The 11653-nt window shown below is 46.0% G+C and overlaps 1 protein-coding gene across 1 annotated transcript in view; it reads right to left on the bottom strand.

The window, feature by feature from the left end:
* LOC104987144 (NXPE family member 3-like) overlaps window positions 1–11653 on the bottom strand; it is a 16301-nt gene that overhangs the window by 1509 nt on the left and 3139 nt on the right. Inside the window, exons 2-4 of the mRNA XM_010837921.1 lie at window positions 2601–3325; window positions 225–298; window positions 14–119 (exon numbers count right to left, since the gene is read on the bottom strand). Coding sequence (XP_010836223.1) covers window positions 14–119; window positions 225–298; window positions 2601–3325 — 905 coding nt within the window. The remainder of the gene's footprint in view (window positions 1–13; window positions 120–224; window positions 299–2600; window positions 3326–11653) is intronic.

An 11653-nucleotide genomic window follows, 5' to 3' on the forward strand; every position in this document is an offset into this window, starting at 1 on the left:
GTCGGCGGTGGAGAAGGAGCGGCTGGAGCAGGACAGTGAGTGCCACACGTTTTGGTGGTAGAATCCAGAGGGCCTCGGGGCTGGGATTCCAGGGTGGCAGGGTTGCGGAGGGGACAGGACTGTAAGCCATTGTTCAGGAGCGAAACAATCAGTGAGAACACAGGAAGCTAAGGCCATGGCCCTGAATCAGGGCTGCCCTTCCCACCAGCCCCGGAGCCACTCACCCAGACTTCTGTTGTTCTCCTGGGCCACCCAGATTGGAGGAATGCCCTGAGGGAGGGTCTTGTTTGTCACATTCCTGAAGAGAAACCAGTGGGCAGAGGGGAGTGTGTGATGAGAAGGAATCCTGGGCTGAGGTGAAGGAGGGGTCCTTGGAGGAAAGGAAGTTCTCAAGGGTGAAGGTCATCTGTCCAGTGTCAGGGCTCCTGGGACACAGCGAGTTAGGGGCCTGGGGAGGGACTGGAAGCTGGAGGTCAGACATCCAGGTTCTTTGAATTTCAGGACCTCAGGGATTGCATCCGTGCAGAAAGCAGAATTGTTTAAACATGTACCCTGGGGACTTCCCTGGTGATCCCGTGGCTAAGACTCCATGCTGCTCCCAGTGCAGGGGGCTCAGGTTCGATCCCGGGTCATGCTGCAACTGGTGATCCCACATGCTGCGACTAAGACCCAGCACAGCCAAATACATAAATAAATACTTTTTAAAAAGTTGTTGTAAAGAAAACACCTGACCTTGGGGTTGCAAATCCATGTCCACTACACACTTGCACATGTGTGGTTGTCTGTTGAATGCCGTCTTCAATGGGCCCAGTGTTGGCTCCTGAGGGACGGGGCCCTGATGCCCTGCTCTCCTGTCCAGGACCCCCAGGACCCTGGACAGTGTCTGGTACAGAGGCAGTTTCAGGGGTGCCGCTCAAAAGCAGCAAATGCCTGAGAGCAGGTTCTCAGAGCCGACAGAGCCTGCTGTGCTGTCCCTGATCTAAGCACACAGCATACAGTAACTTATTTGAACCTCACCACAACTCAACAGGGAAGGTACTAAAGTTATCCCCTCTACCAGTGAGAGACTGGAGGTGCAGACAGGTTAAGTAGCTTGCCAGAGATCCCACGGATAGAAGCTGGAGTATAGTAACAGGTGGAGCAGGAATTTGAACCCAGGCAGTCTCACTCCAGAGATGGCTGGTCTTTACCTCAAAAGATGTCCTGAGATGGCTCCTGTATTGAATCTTAGACTTATTTCCCACCGATCAATGCAAAAAAGCATGTGTGGTTATTTTCTTCTGACCAAAGGGAGTACAAAATTTGGTCTGGGAAGAACCAGGTTTCCTGGTGCAGAATCCTAAATGCTGTGGTTGGTGGTGGTTTAGTCGCTAAGTCGTGTCCGACTCTTGCGACCCCATGGACTGTAGCCCACCAGGCTCCTCTGTCCATGGGATTTTCCAGGCAAGAATACTGGAGTGGATTGCCATTTCCTTCTCCAGGGGATCTTCACAACCCAGGAATCGAACTCAAGTCTCCTGCATTGCAGGCAGATTCTTTACCAACTGAGCTATGAGGGAAGTCCCAAATGCTGTGGGAAGTCACTAATCAATGCAGAGAGCCTCTAGCAATGGGGGTCTGATGGAGCTGGTGCCTCTGGGGTCTCCAGCTCAGCTGCCTCAGTGCTTCAAGCACACCTGCCTCTCCCGTCCTCATAGAGCCAGTGGGAAACTCCATGCTCCCTGGGTCTCAGAGCTGCACCTCCTCCCACCTGCCCACCTCCGCCTCTCCCACAGCTCCTTCTCCCCCCTCCGCCTCCAGAGTGGGTGTCCCTCCCCATCTGCCCCGGCCCCAACCTTCCTCTCAGACCCTGTTTTTGCCTCCTTCCCCTACTGTCTCTCCCAGAGACCAGATGCCCAGCTGCTCCTATCTTTAAAAATGCTTCTTTCCTCTCTGGGGTCTTTCTAGCCCAGTCCCAGCCTCGGATCCCAGGGGCAGAAGCCAGTCCAGTTTTACTGTCTCCTCCCCATCACTCCCAGTCTTGCTGGTCCCAATCGTCCCCTGGGACCGAGGACGATTCTCAGCTTTGATTTCACTTGGTTTCTAGGCTGCAACCTCTGCTCCACTCTCACTCAGTGGGCTCGCATCCATCCCCCCTGCTCCCTGACCACACCTGCTGGTAATTTTCAATGGACACTTCTCCCTGCAGGCCATCAGCATGGCAGAGGGGCCAGGACACTGCTCTGTGGCGGGAGATCTGCAGGTCTCCTTCAAGCTTCAGCTCACCTGTCACCTGCTCTGACCATCCTACACCAGGTGGGGCGCCCTGTTCCGTATCCTTAGACCCCTCACCCCTCAGTGCATGCTGCAGTTAAGCACTCACTCCAGTGCATGTTTTAAAAGGTCCCATGTCCCCTCACTGAAAACTAGAGGGCAGGGATGCCAACCATTACATAAAAGTTTTCAGCACTTAGCATCAGACCTGGTATATAGTAGGTTCTCGGAAACATGTTTAATAGAAGTGAGTAAATGAATGATAAGGGTACGGGCTCAGGCAGAATGACCACAGGGACTGGGTTCAGGGGTTGGGGCAGACATCCAGATGACACTGGGTCTCCTACCGTGCCAGCAGGGCCTCCTCGTGTGGTGTGGTCACGTTCCAGTAGCGTCCACTTGAATGTCCTACCAGTGAGTCACAGGGCAGGGTCGGAGGTCGAGCACAGAACCAGAGCTCACCTGAATCTTCATCCCTGTAGTGACAGGTGCCTTCTTCCTCCCCAATTAACAGGGGGTTAACATTGCAAGTCACAGTTTCTTCGTATCCCGTGGGCCCCCAGAAATAGCCCGTGAAATCAACCGTGGCCCATTGGTCTCTCCAGATGCCCCGCAGAACCCTGACTGCCTCGCTGGAGTGGATCAGCCGCACTTGCACCTGGGCCTGCCCAGCCCAGAGCAGGGGGAGCGTCAGCAGGTATGTGCCGTTCTCCAGGTCTGTGACATCTCCAGGGACACCTGCCTTCAGGTCAGGACCCAGCAGCTGTGCCCGAAACAGATCCCCACCATGGGCCTTGGGCCTGCCCTGGTGGTCTCTGGCGATGAGGATGGCCTCCAGGTAGCCTCCCAGGGTGTAGCTAGTCTGAGCAGGACTCCTCAGGTGGTAGGTGGAAGTCTGGGGGCTGGTGGAAGCCAGAAGGTCCCCCCCATCTCCTGGGGTCAGAGGCCAGTGCAGAAGATGGGTCAGGCCTGAGAACCCCTGGGGGAGAGAGCCAGAAGACTTGTGGGCAGGGCGGGGCCCTGGCGGCAGAGGGACAGCGCGCTCAGGCCAGGAAACCCCGATGTAGAAGATCTGTGGGCAGAGAAAGAGGAGCCCATCAGTGGTTTGTGTCTCTTCTCCTTCTGGGAAGAAGTTCTCGGTTCACCAGACTTAGTGCCTGGTGGTCTCAGGCAGAAATCCCATCTGCCCTGCTTCGTGCTGCTCTGACCCAAAGCTGGTGTCTGAGCCACTATCACACACATCTGCAGACATCACCTCATGTTTATTTTGTACTTTTTAATAATTTTTATTGAACTCTAGTTGATTTACAATGTTATATTAGTTTCAGATGTACAGCATGGTGATTCTGTATATTTATAGATTATACTCCATTTAAAGGTATTATAGGGACTTCCCTGGTGATCCAGTGACTAAGACTACACTCCCAATGCAGGGGCCTGGGCTCACCCTTGGTCAGGGAACTAGATCCCACATGCTGCAACTAGGACTTCACATACCTGTGATTAAGAGATCCTGCATGCTGCAACAAAGATTCCAGATCCTGCTTTTAGGGGGAAATTAGGATTTGTTAAAAAAGAATGCAAAGGAAAAGATGACATGTAAAGGCTGTGATGAAGGAGAGGAAAATGGACTAATCTTATAAGCATGTTAGAATATTAGAAACTTATTTGAAGCTTTTTGAAATGATTAGGGAACAACAGAGAGGAAGACAACACCAGAAATAAACCCTCTTCTACAAAGAAAGATGTGACACAGAGAAATAACACATGTTACTCCAACACTGGAAAATTCAAAAGCAGAAGAAAAGCATCGTGTTAGTTAGGAATTGCTTTTGGCCTGTAGTAACAGATACTATAGGACTTCAGTGGTGTGAGCAAAGAAAGGCTTACTTTTCTCACAATGAGTGTCTGGTTCAGTTTCTTAAGGAAGTCAGGGCAAGGTCTCTGTGATTCTCTTGGCATTCCTCTCATGGTCCCAAGAAGACTGCTGGAGCACCAGCCATCATATTTACTTTTGGAGCAGCAGGAAGAGGAAAAGCAGAGCACCAAAATAGCTTTCAAAATCCCACCCAACAACTGTTGTTTGTAAATCATTGGCCCCCTTGTGCCTGCGATGGAGTCTAGATGTAGAGCCCTCCCCCTTTTCCCTGCTAGTAAGGAAGAATGGGAGCATATCTCTAAATGCTAAAATGAGGCAAAAGCGATGAAGCTACAAGAAGTAATTTAGAGATCTGCTGAAAGTGAAATCAGTCGGGGCTGAGAGTGAAACTACAGCCAGGAGGCATGTTTCACGTGAAAAAGCAATGCTCTGTCATGTGAAACATGGAAGCAAAGAAGAGGCCACAGCCTTTGAACCGAGCACAGAGGTTTGTGTGTGCTTGTGTGATGCCTACACACAAGGTACGGTAATATGTGTCTCTGTTGCGCTATTTGCAGAACCCACACCTTATGCAGCAATTGAATGTCTGGACCATGGAAGTTGATGGGGAACAGGAAATCGAAATACTTTAAACAGACATGACGGTAGGGGACGACGGGCCCCTCAAGTGAGATCTGTTGATGAGGGTTTTGTTAATGCACATTTTCACATTTTTCAAAAAGAAAGGAATGTCCCACACCCCATTCTCTTGTGAAGGAGGCAGCACACAGATGTGGGTTTCCTCTATGACCCTACACTCAGGAAACAATCACTCTCAGTGGGAGAAATTTTCCAATGACGTTTATTCATTTATTTGATTGGACTGGGTCTTTGTTGCTGCGCTCAGGCTTTCTCTAGTCGGGGTGAACAGGGGCTGCTCTTCATTGCAGCGCGCAGACTTCTCATCGCGGTGGTGTCTCTCGTGGCGGAGCACGGGCTCTATGGCGGAGCACAGGCTTCATCAGTTGCAGCACATGGGCTTCAGTAGTTGCGACTTGGGGACTCAACAAGTGGGCTCAGTAGTTGTGGCGCACTGGCTTTAGTTGCCCGCAGCATGGTCTCTGACCAGGGATCGAACCCGTGTCCCCTGCATTGACAGGCAGATTCTTACCCACTGCACCCCCAGGGAAGTCCTCCCAGTGAAATTCAGGTTCATAGGTTGTAGGTGTTGGACAACCAGTGCAGGCCAACTGGTGATCGGATAAGGCTGAACCTGAGAAGCTTTTCTCTTCTTTGCTCCTCACCTGGCTCCAGCTCCCTCTGAAGTTCAGCTTCCCTCTTTGGCAAAACCAGAGACTGAGTTGTGATGAGTACTGGGCTCTGGGGACATTGTTTTCTGGGCTGACTGCTCAGAGGGATGGGAATTTGCTATCATTCTCTGACTTCACGAAGTGTGGGCCTGGTGCAATGACGATTGTAGAGTCCTGCCGACTCTGCAACTCGTTTTGTCCTTCTCTCTCTTGTTCCATCTCTGAACCCTCAGGGCTAGTGTACGTGAGACTGTGATTCTCTATAAGTGTGTCTCTCCTGCAGGTTTCCTGGGGTCTAGACTCAGGGGAGCTGTTTATGTCAGACACTGTTGTTGCCTATCCAAGACCTCATTTCTGTTTGGAGCAGAATGTAGCCACAGGTGACACATTATTATCATGTAATATATTATTATTGGTCTCAGTCAGTCATGGCATCCACATCCCACACTTTCCCAATCTTTAGGAGTTTCTGAGTTCCAATAAGGCATAAGGAGGGGTCTGATGAGAAATACCAAGGCCAGCTTTCACTCACCTAATAAAAAAGACCAATGAAGCTGGAACTATTTTATTTCCACCTGGGATTTGGATTCAGTGTGTAGCAATGCATCAACCTTCTCAAGATAAGAAGGGAAAGGCCATTTCAAACCTGGTTTCTCCTCCACTGCCCACATACTTTTGGTGCTGGGTGTCAGAGGAAACATACATATTGTGATGGGACCTCTGGCTGTCTCTTCAGGTCATGATGCTGAGTTGGCACTGTGTGGCATAGGAGTGTTCCTGGAAGCTGTTCCTATACTGAGACATTTAGCTGTCACCGAACTATACACAGGAATGACTGAAAACCATGTTAAGTCAAAACTAAATATTCCTCAACTCAAATTCCCCTTATCAGGCTCTAAAAAAAGTGCCTGTGACCACTCCAACATCATCTGACATGGAGGAAGTTGTAATAGAAAGATACATAACCTTAACACAACAAGGTTAAAATATTTTACTGTTGTAAATTTTACAAAAACACATTGACACAAGTGCCTCTCCCAGGGCCTCAGAAGGGGTCTTTTCAAGGGAAGGACTCTGAACCATGAGCCTCTTGGCAAATATGCCTCAGGTTGTAATCACAGCAATGCCAACTCTGCCCCCAGCTGACTGCGATGTGATATACTATAATTTACAAGACAATGTCTCAATTTCAGAGATGTTCAAATGTGAATTGATTTTAGAATTGATCAATGAAATGTGATGTTCGTCTTAGAATTGATCAAATATGGTATTTGCAACATATATTATAACCAAAGGACTCAGAAAATAGGAAGGATGGTCACAAGTCAACATGAAAAAAATAGTTCAATAGAAAAATATGCACAGTGTATGAATAGACAACTTACAGAAACAGAACTATAAAGATAAAATAAACATCAGGAAAAAAATGCTCAACCATGTTATATGATCTAGGAATACTTCAGCTGCAAATTAAAGAAAACCCCACACACAGTGACTTAAGAATGATGGTCTTATTTTTCTCACATGACAACATGTCTGAAATAGAACATCAAGGGTTAAGCATATTTATTAATTCTAGGAGTCTTTTGGTAGGTTTCTTGGGGTTTTCTATGTAGAAAATAATATCTTCCATGAGTAGAAAGTTTTATTACTTCCTTCCCAAACTGTATACCTTTTTTCCCCTTGCCTTATTGCACTGGCTAAGACTTCTAGTACAACACTGAAGGGAAGTTTTGAGAGCAGTCATCCTTGCTGTGTTCCTGATCTTTGGGGATAGCTTTCAGTCTTTCACTATTAAGAATGATTAAGTAGATTCCTTCTATTATCTCAAGTATATTCCCTTCTATTTATAGTTTGCTAAGATTTTTAATCATGAATAGATGTTGAGACTCATCAAATGCTTTTTTTGCATCTGTTGAGATGATCATTTGTTTTTAATATGGTGGAATATACTTACAATCCCTGTTGATGTTTGAATGTTGCATCAGCCCTGTACACCTAGGGTAAACCACTTGATAATGCTGTATTCTCTCTGGAAGATTTTTTAACTACAAATTCAGTTCCCACAATGGATACAGGACTATTCATGAAGTATATTTCTTTTTGAGTCATTTTTAATTGTTTTTTTTTTTGTCTTTCAAGAAATTTGTTAACTGCATCAAAGATTTATAATTTGTTGGCTTAAATTTGTTCATAGTCTCTCATTATTATCGTAACATCTGTAAGGTATGTACTGATGACACCTCATGCATTCCTGATATTGATAATTTGTGTTTTTATTCTGTTTTCCTGATTAGTTTGTCTAGGGGACAGCCTTCTCCTTCTAGATGAAAGTAACTGGTTCAGGTTCTGTGGATGGATAGGACAGGCGGAAAGAACTATACTTACACAAATTGCAATGACTGATGCCACAGCCACAATCCTGGGCCACTTGAACTGTCTGATGAATAGGTTTGTGGAAGCTCGGAGTTGTTTATTAGACATCTGGTATGTGACCAAGACCCTAGGTAGATAAAAGTGTAGAAGTAAAAGGAGTGAGGTCATAAGCATGATGCAGTGTGAGCTTCCTACCATTTCCCCACCAAAAAACAAAAGTTCTTTAACGTCACCCATATGGCTGAGAGGGCTTTTGCAGAAGTTTGGGTGTTCAGTGAAGAAGTTCCAGCACACACTTGGGGCAATTATAATCCAGAATGTCCATAGTGAAACAGCCCAACTGGCGTTTCTGGGGGCCTCTGAAGAGCTCTGATCCTTTATGTCTCAATGCAGAAAAAACTCAGTGAGATGCAAAGTGATAGATAAGAAGTGAATTATTAGAATAGGACTCTTGTGAGGCTTACAGGTGGGCGAGTGAGAGGGTGTCACCCAGAGAACTTAGTGGGCTACAGTTTTAAAATCAGAGGAAAAGTGTGCAAGAGGCGAAAACCACTTTCTTCCTCATTTTTGGGTAGACATCATGCTTCCATCATCAACTCCTCTTCCAGGTGAGGAGGGGAGTGTTTTTGTCCTGTTTTTGTTTTCATGGTGCTGTGGAAAAATCATTTCAGGTCTCAGTACAATGAGCGCCCCTCATTTTGAAATGTCACCTTTCATAAATTATTGTGTTTTTTTAAGTTATTATTTATTTGGCTGTGCCAGGTCTTAGTTGAGGCATGCAAGGTCTTTGGTTGTGGCATGTGGGATCTATTCATAGTTCCCTGATCGGGGATCAAATCTAGGCGCCCTGCATTGGGAGCATGGAGTCTTAGCCACTGAACCCCCAGGGGAGTCCCCATAAATTACTGTGGTCATGTGCTTAGAGAACATGCCCTAAGGATCATTAACTTCCTGGGCACGTGGGGCTCATGCCGCCATTGTTTCATTATTTGGGGCCACGTCCTGTGCTTCCGTTGCGTGGTTTTGTCGCTATGAAAATTCGCTGTTTTTTTTTTTGGCTGCACTGGGCCTTGACTGCTGCACACGGACCTTCTCTAGTTGCAGCGAGTGGGGCTACCCTCTGGTGGCAGCGCTCAGGTTCCTCACTGCGTCGGCCTCTCTTGCTGTGGAGCACAGGCTCTAGAGTGTGCGGGCTTCATCGGTTGCAGTGCACAGGGTTATTGCTACTAACTAACCCTGGTAAAGAGAGACTCTTTTCCACCGGACCACCAGGGAATTCCAAGCCTGCTTGGTTTTGTGGTTAAGCAAACCTACTTTCTTGAATAATCATTAATCATCATCATCATTATTATTATTAATCATTAATAATCATTAACTTACAGGGGTCTCCCATAATTTTTCCTACTTATAATCCCCTAGTGGGATTAACTATTTAATCACCTACTCGTCCCTATCAATAGCAGCCTTATTCATAATATTTCCAAATTTAATAAAAGAAAAATATATACCAGTGGAAGAATAGATAGCAAGTCTGGGAGATTCGTGCCATTGAATACCACTTAGCAATAAAAAGAAAACAATTACTGATAAATTCAACAATATGAATGATTCACAGAAAAAAATCAGGTTGAGTGGAAAAAACAAACAAAAGGTTCGTGTTATATGATTCCTTTAATAAGAAATTCTAGAAGAGATCAATCAATCTGTGGTGATAGAAATCAGAAGAGCACCTGGCACTGGTGGGGGGGGTTGACTGGAAGGGGGCATGAGAGAAACTTACGGGGTTCTGGAAAGCCCTTTATCTTTAATTGGGTGATGGTTATATGGGTATATACATTTGTCCGAATTAATTATACTCTTAAGATCTGTGCATGTGACTTTATATAAATTATACTACAATAAAAAGGATTAAAAAACAGGATAATAGAAAAGACAAATAAGTACATTCATAAAACTATTGACTAAACTCCAGGCAATATCAACATCTAGAGGTGGTGCATTGGGTAAGATTAAGAGATGTGAGAGTCTGTTAAAGTACTCTTATGGGTTCAGGGAGAAATAGAGAGATATTGATAAGATAAATCAACAGGTCTAAGTAAACATAAGAAACCAATATAAGACTAAAAACAGAATGTAAAATGTTTAAATCTGAAAAATATTGCATTCACCTATTGAAAAGTACGGAAAGAGGAAAAAAGAAAGTACAATAAATGGGGAACTTGAAACAAGTTGGAAGAAACAAGAAACTATCATTGCAATAAATATAAATAGGTTTAGGGGGAAGAAAAGGGTGTGACGTTAGGAGAGTAGCATTGATATATACACACTGCTGCTGCTGCTGCTGCTGCTAAGTCGCTTCAGTCGTGTCCGACTCTGTGCAACCCCATAGACGGCAGCCCACGAGGCTCCTCTGTCCCTGGGATTTTCCAGGCAAGAGTGCTGGAGTGGGGTGCCATTTCCTTCTCCAATGCATGAAAGTGAAAAGTGAAAGTGAAGTCGCTCAGTCGTGCCGGACTCTCAGCGACCCCATGGACTGCAGCCTTCCAGGCTCCTCCGTCCATGGGATTTTCCAGGCAAGAGTACTGGAGTGGTGCCATTGCCCTCTCCAATATACACACCACCGTGTGTCAAATAGACAGCAGGTGGGAAGCTGCTGTGAGGCGCAGGGAGCCCAGCGAGGTGCTCTAGCTGGAGAGGCGGGAGGGAGGTTTGAGAGGGAGAGGATATATGCACTGCTGATTTACTTCCTTGTACTACAGAAACTAACACAACATTGTAAAGCAGTTGTATTCCAGTAAATTTTTGTTAATGTAAATAAGTTAAACTAACCAATTAGTCAGAATGCAAGCAAGAACATATACTCTTGGGACTTGCCTAGCGGTCCAGTGGTTAAGACTCTGTGCTTCCACTGCAGGGACGTGACCCTGGTCAGGGAACTAAGTTCCCACATGCCTCAAGGCACAGCCAAAAATAAAATTTGAAAAAAAAATAAAAGAACATATGCCCTCAGTGAACATCTCACTTCCCCAGAAAACACAGAGAAAGAGCTGGGTTTACCACATCCAACCTCTCACACTAAAAAGTATACTTTCATGAAGGAATTGTTTTCTTCCTTCTTTGAGGCTGGATCCCAGAGAAGGGCAGAATTAAGTGGGGACAAAGACAAGCATAACCCTATGTCCTGCCTTGGTGGCTGGTGACATGTTTAAGTAGGGGAGGACCAAGTACTTGAGGAAGGAGCTGGAGAAGGACCTGAGGGCCTAGGAGCAAGGCTGAGGGAGAGTTCAGAGGGCTACTTACATGCGGCATATGGGGTGAGGGCTCTTTAAGACTGTCTCGAACTAGATATATAGATACATATGTGGATATATATAAATGGATATATATATATATATATGCAGAGTACATCATGAGAAACGCTGGGCTGCAAGAAGCACAAGCTGGAGTCAAGATTGCCAGGAGAAATATCAATAACCTCAGATATGCAGATGACACCACCCTTATGGCAGAAAGTGAAGAGGAACTAAAAGGCCTCTTGATGAAAGAGGAGAGTGAAAAAGTTGGCTTAAAGCTCAACATTCAGAAAACAAAGATCATGGCATCCGGTCCCATCACTTCATGGGAAATAGATGGGGAAACAGTGGAAACAGTGTCAGACTTTATCTTTTTGGGCTCCAAAATCACTGCAGATGGTGATTGCAGCCATGAAATTAAAAGACGCTTACTCCTTGGAAGGAAAGTTATGACCAACCTAGAGAGCATATTCAAAAGCAGAGACATTACTTTGCCAACAAAGGTCCGTCTAGTCAAGGCTATGGTTTTTCCAGTGGTCGTGTATGGATGTGAAAGTTGGACT

Source organism: Bison bison, unplaced genomic scaffold (assembly GCF_000754665.1).
Source record: "Bison bison bison isolate TAMUID 2011002044 unplaced genomic scaffold, Bison_UMD1.0 scf7180017864085, whole genome shotgun sequence".
In the NCBI taxonomy this organism is placed as follows: domain Eukaryota; kingdom Metazoa; phylum Chordata; class Mammalia; order Artiodactyla; family Bovidae; genus Bison; species Bison bison.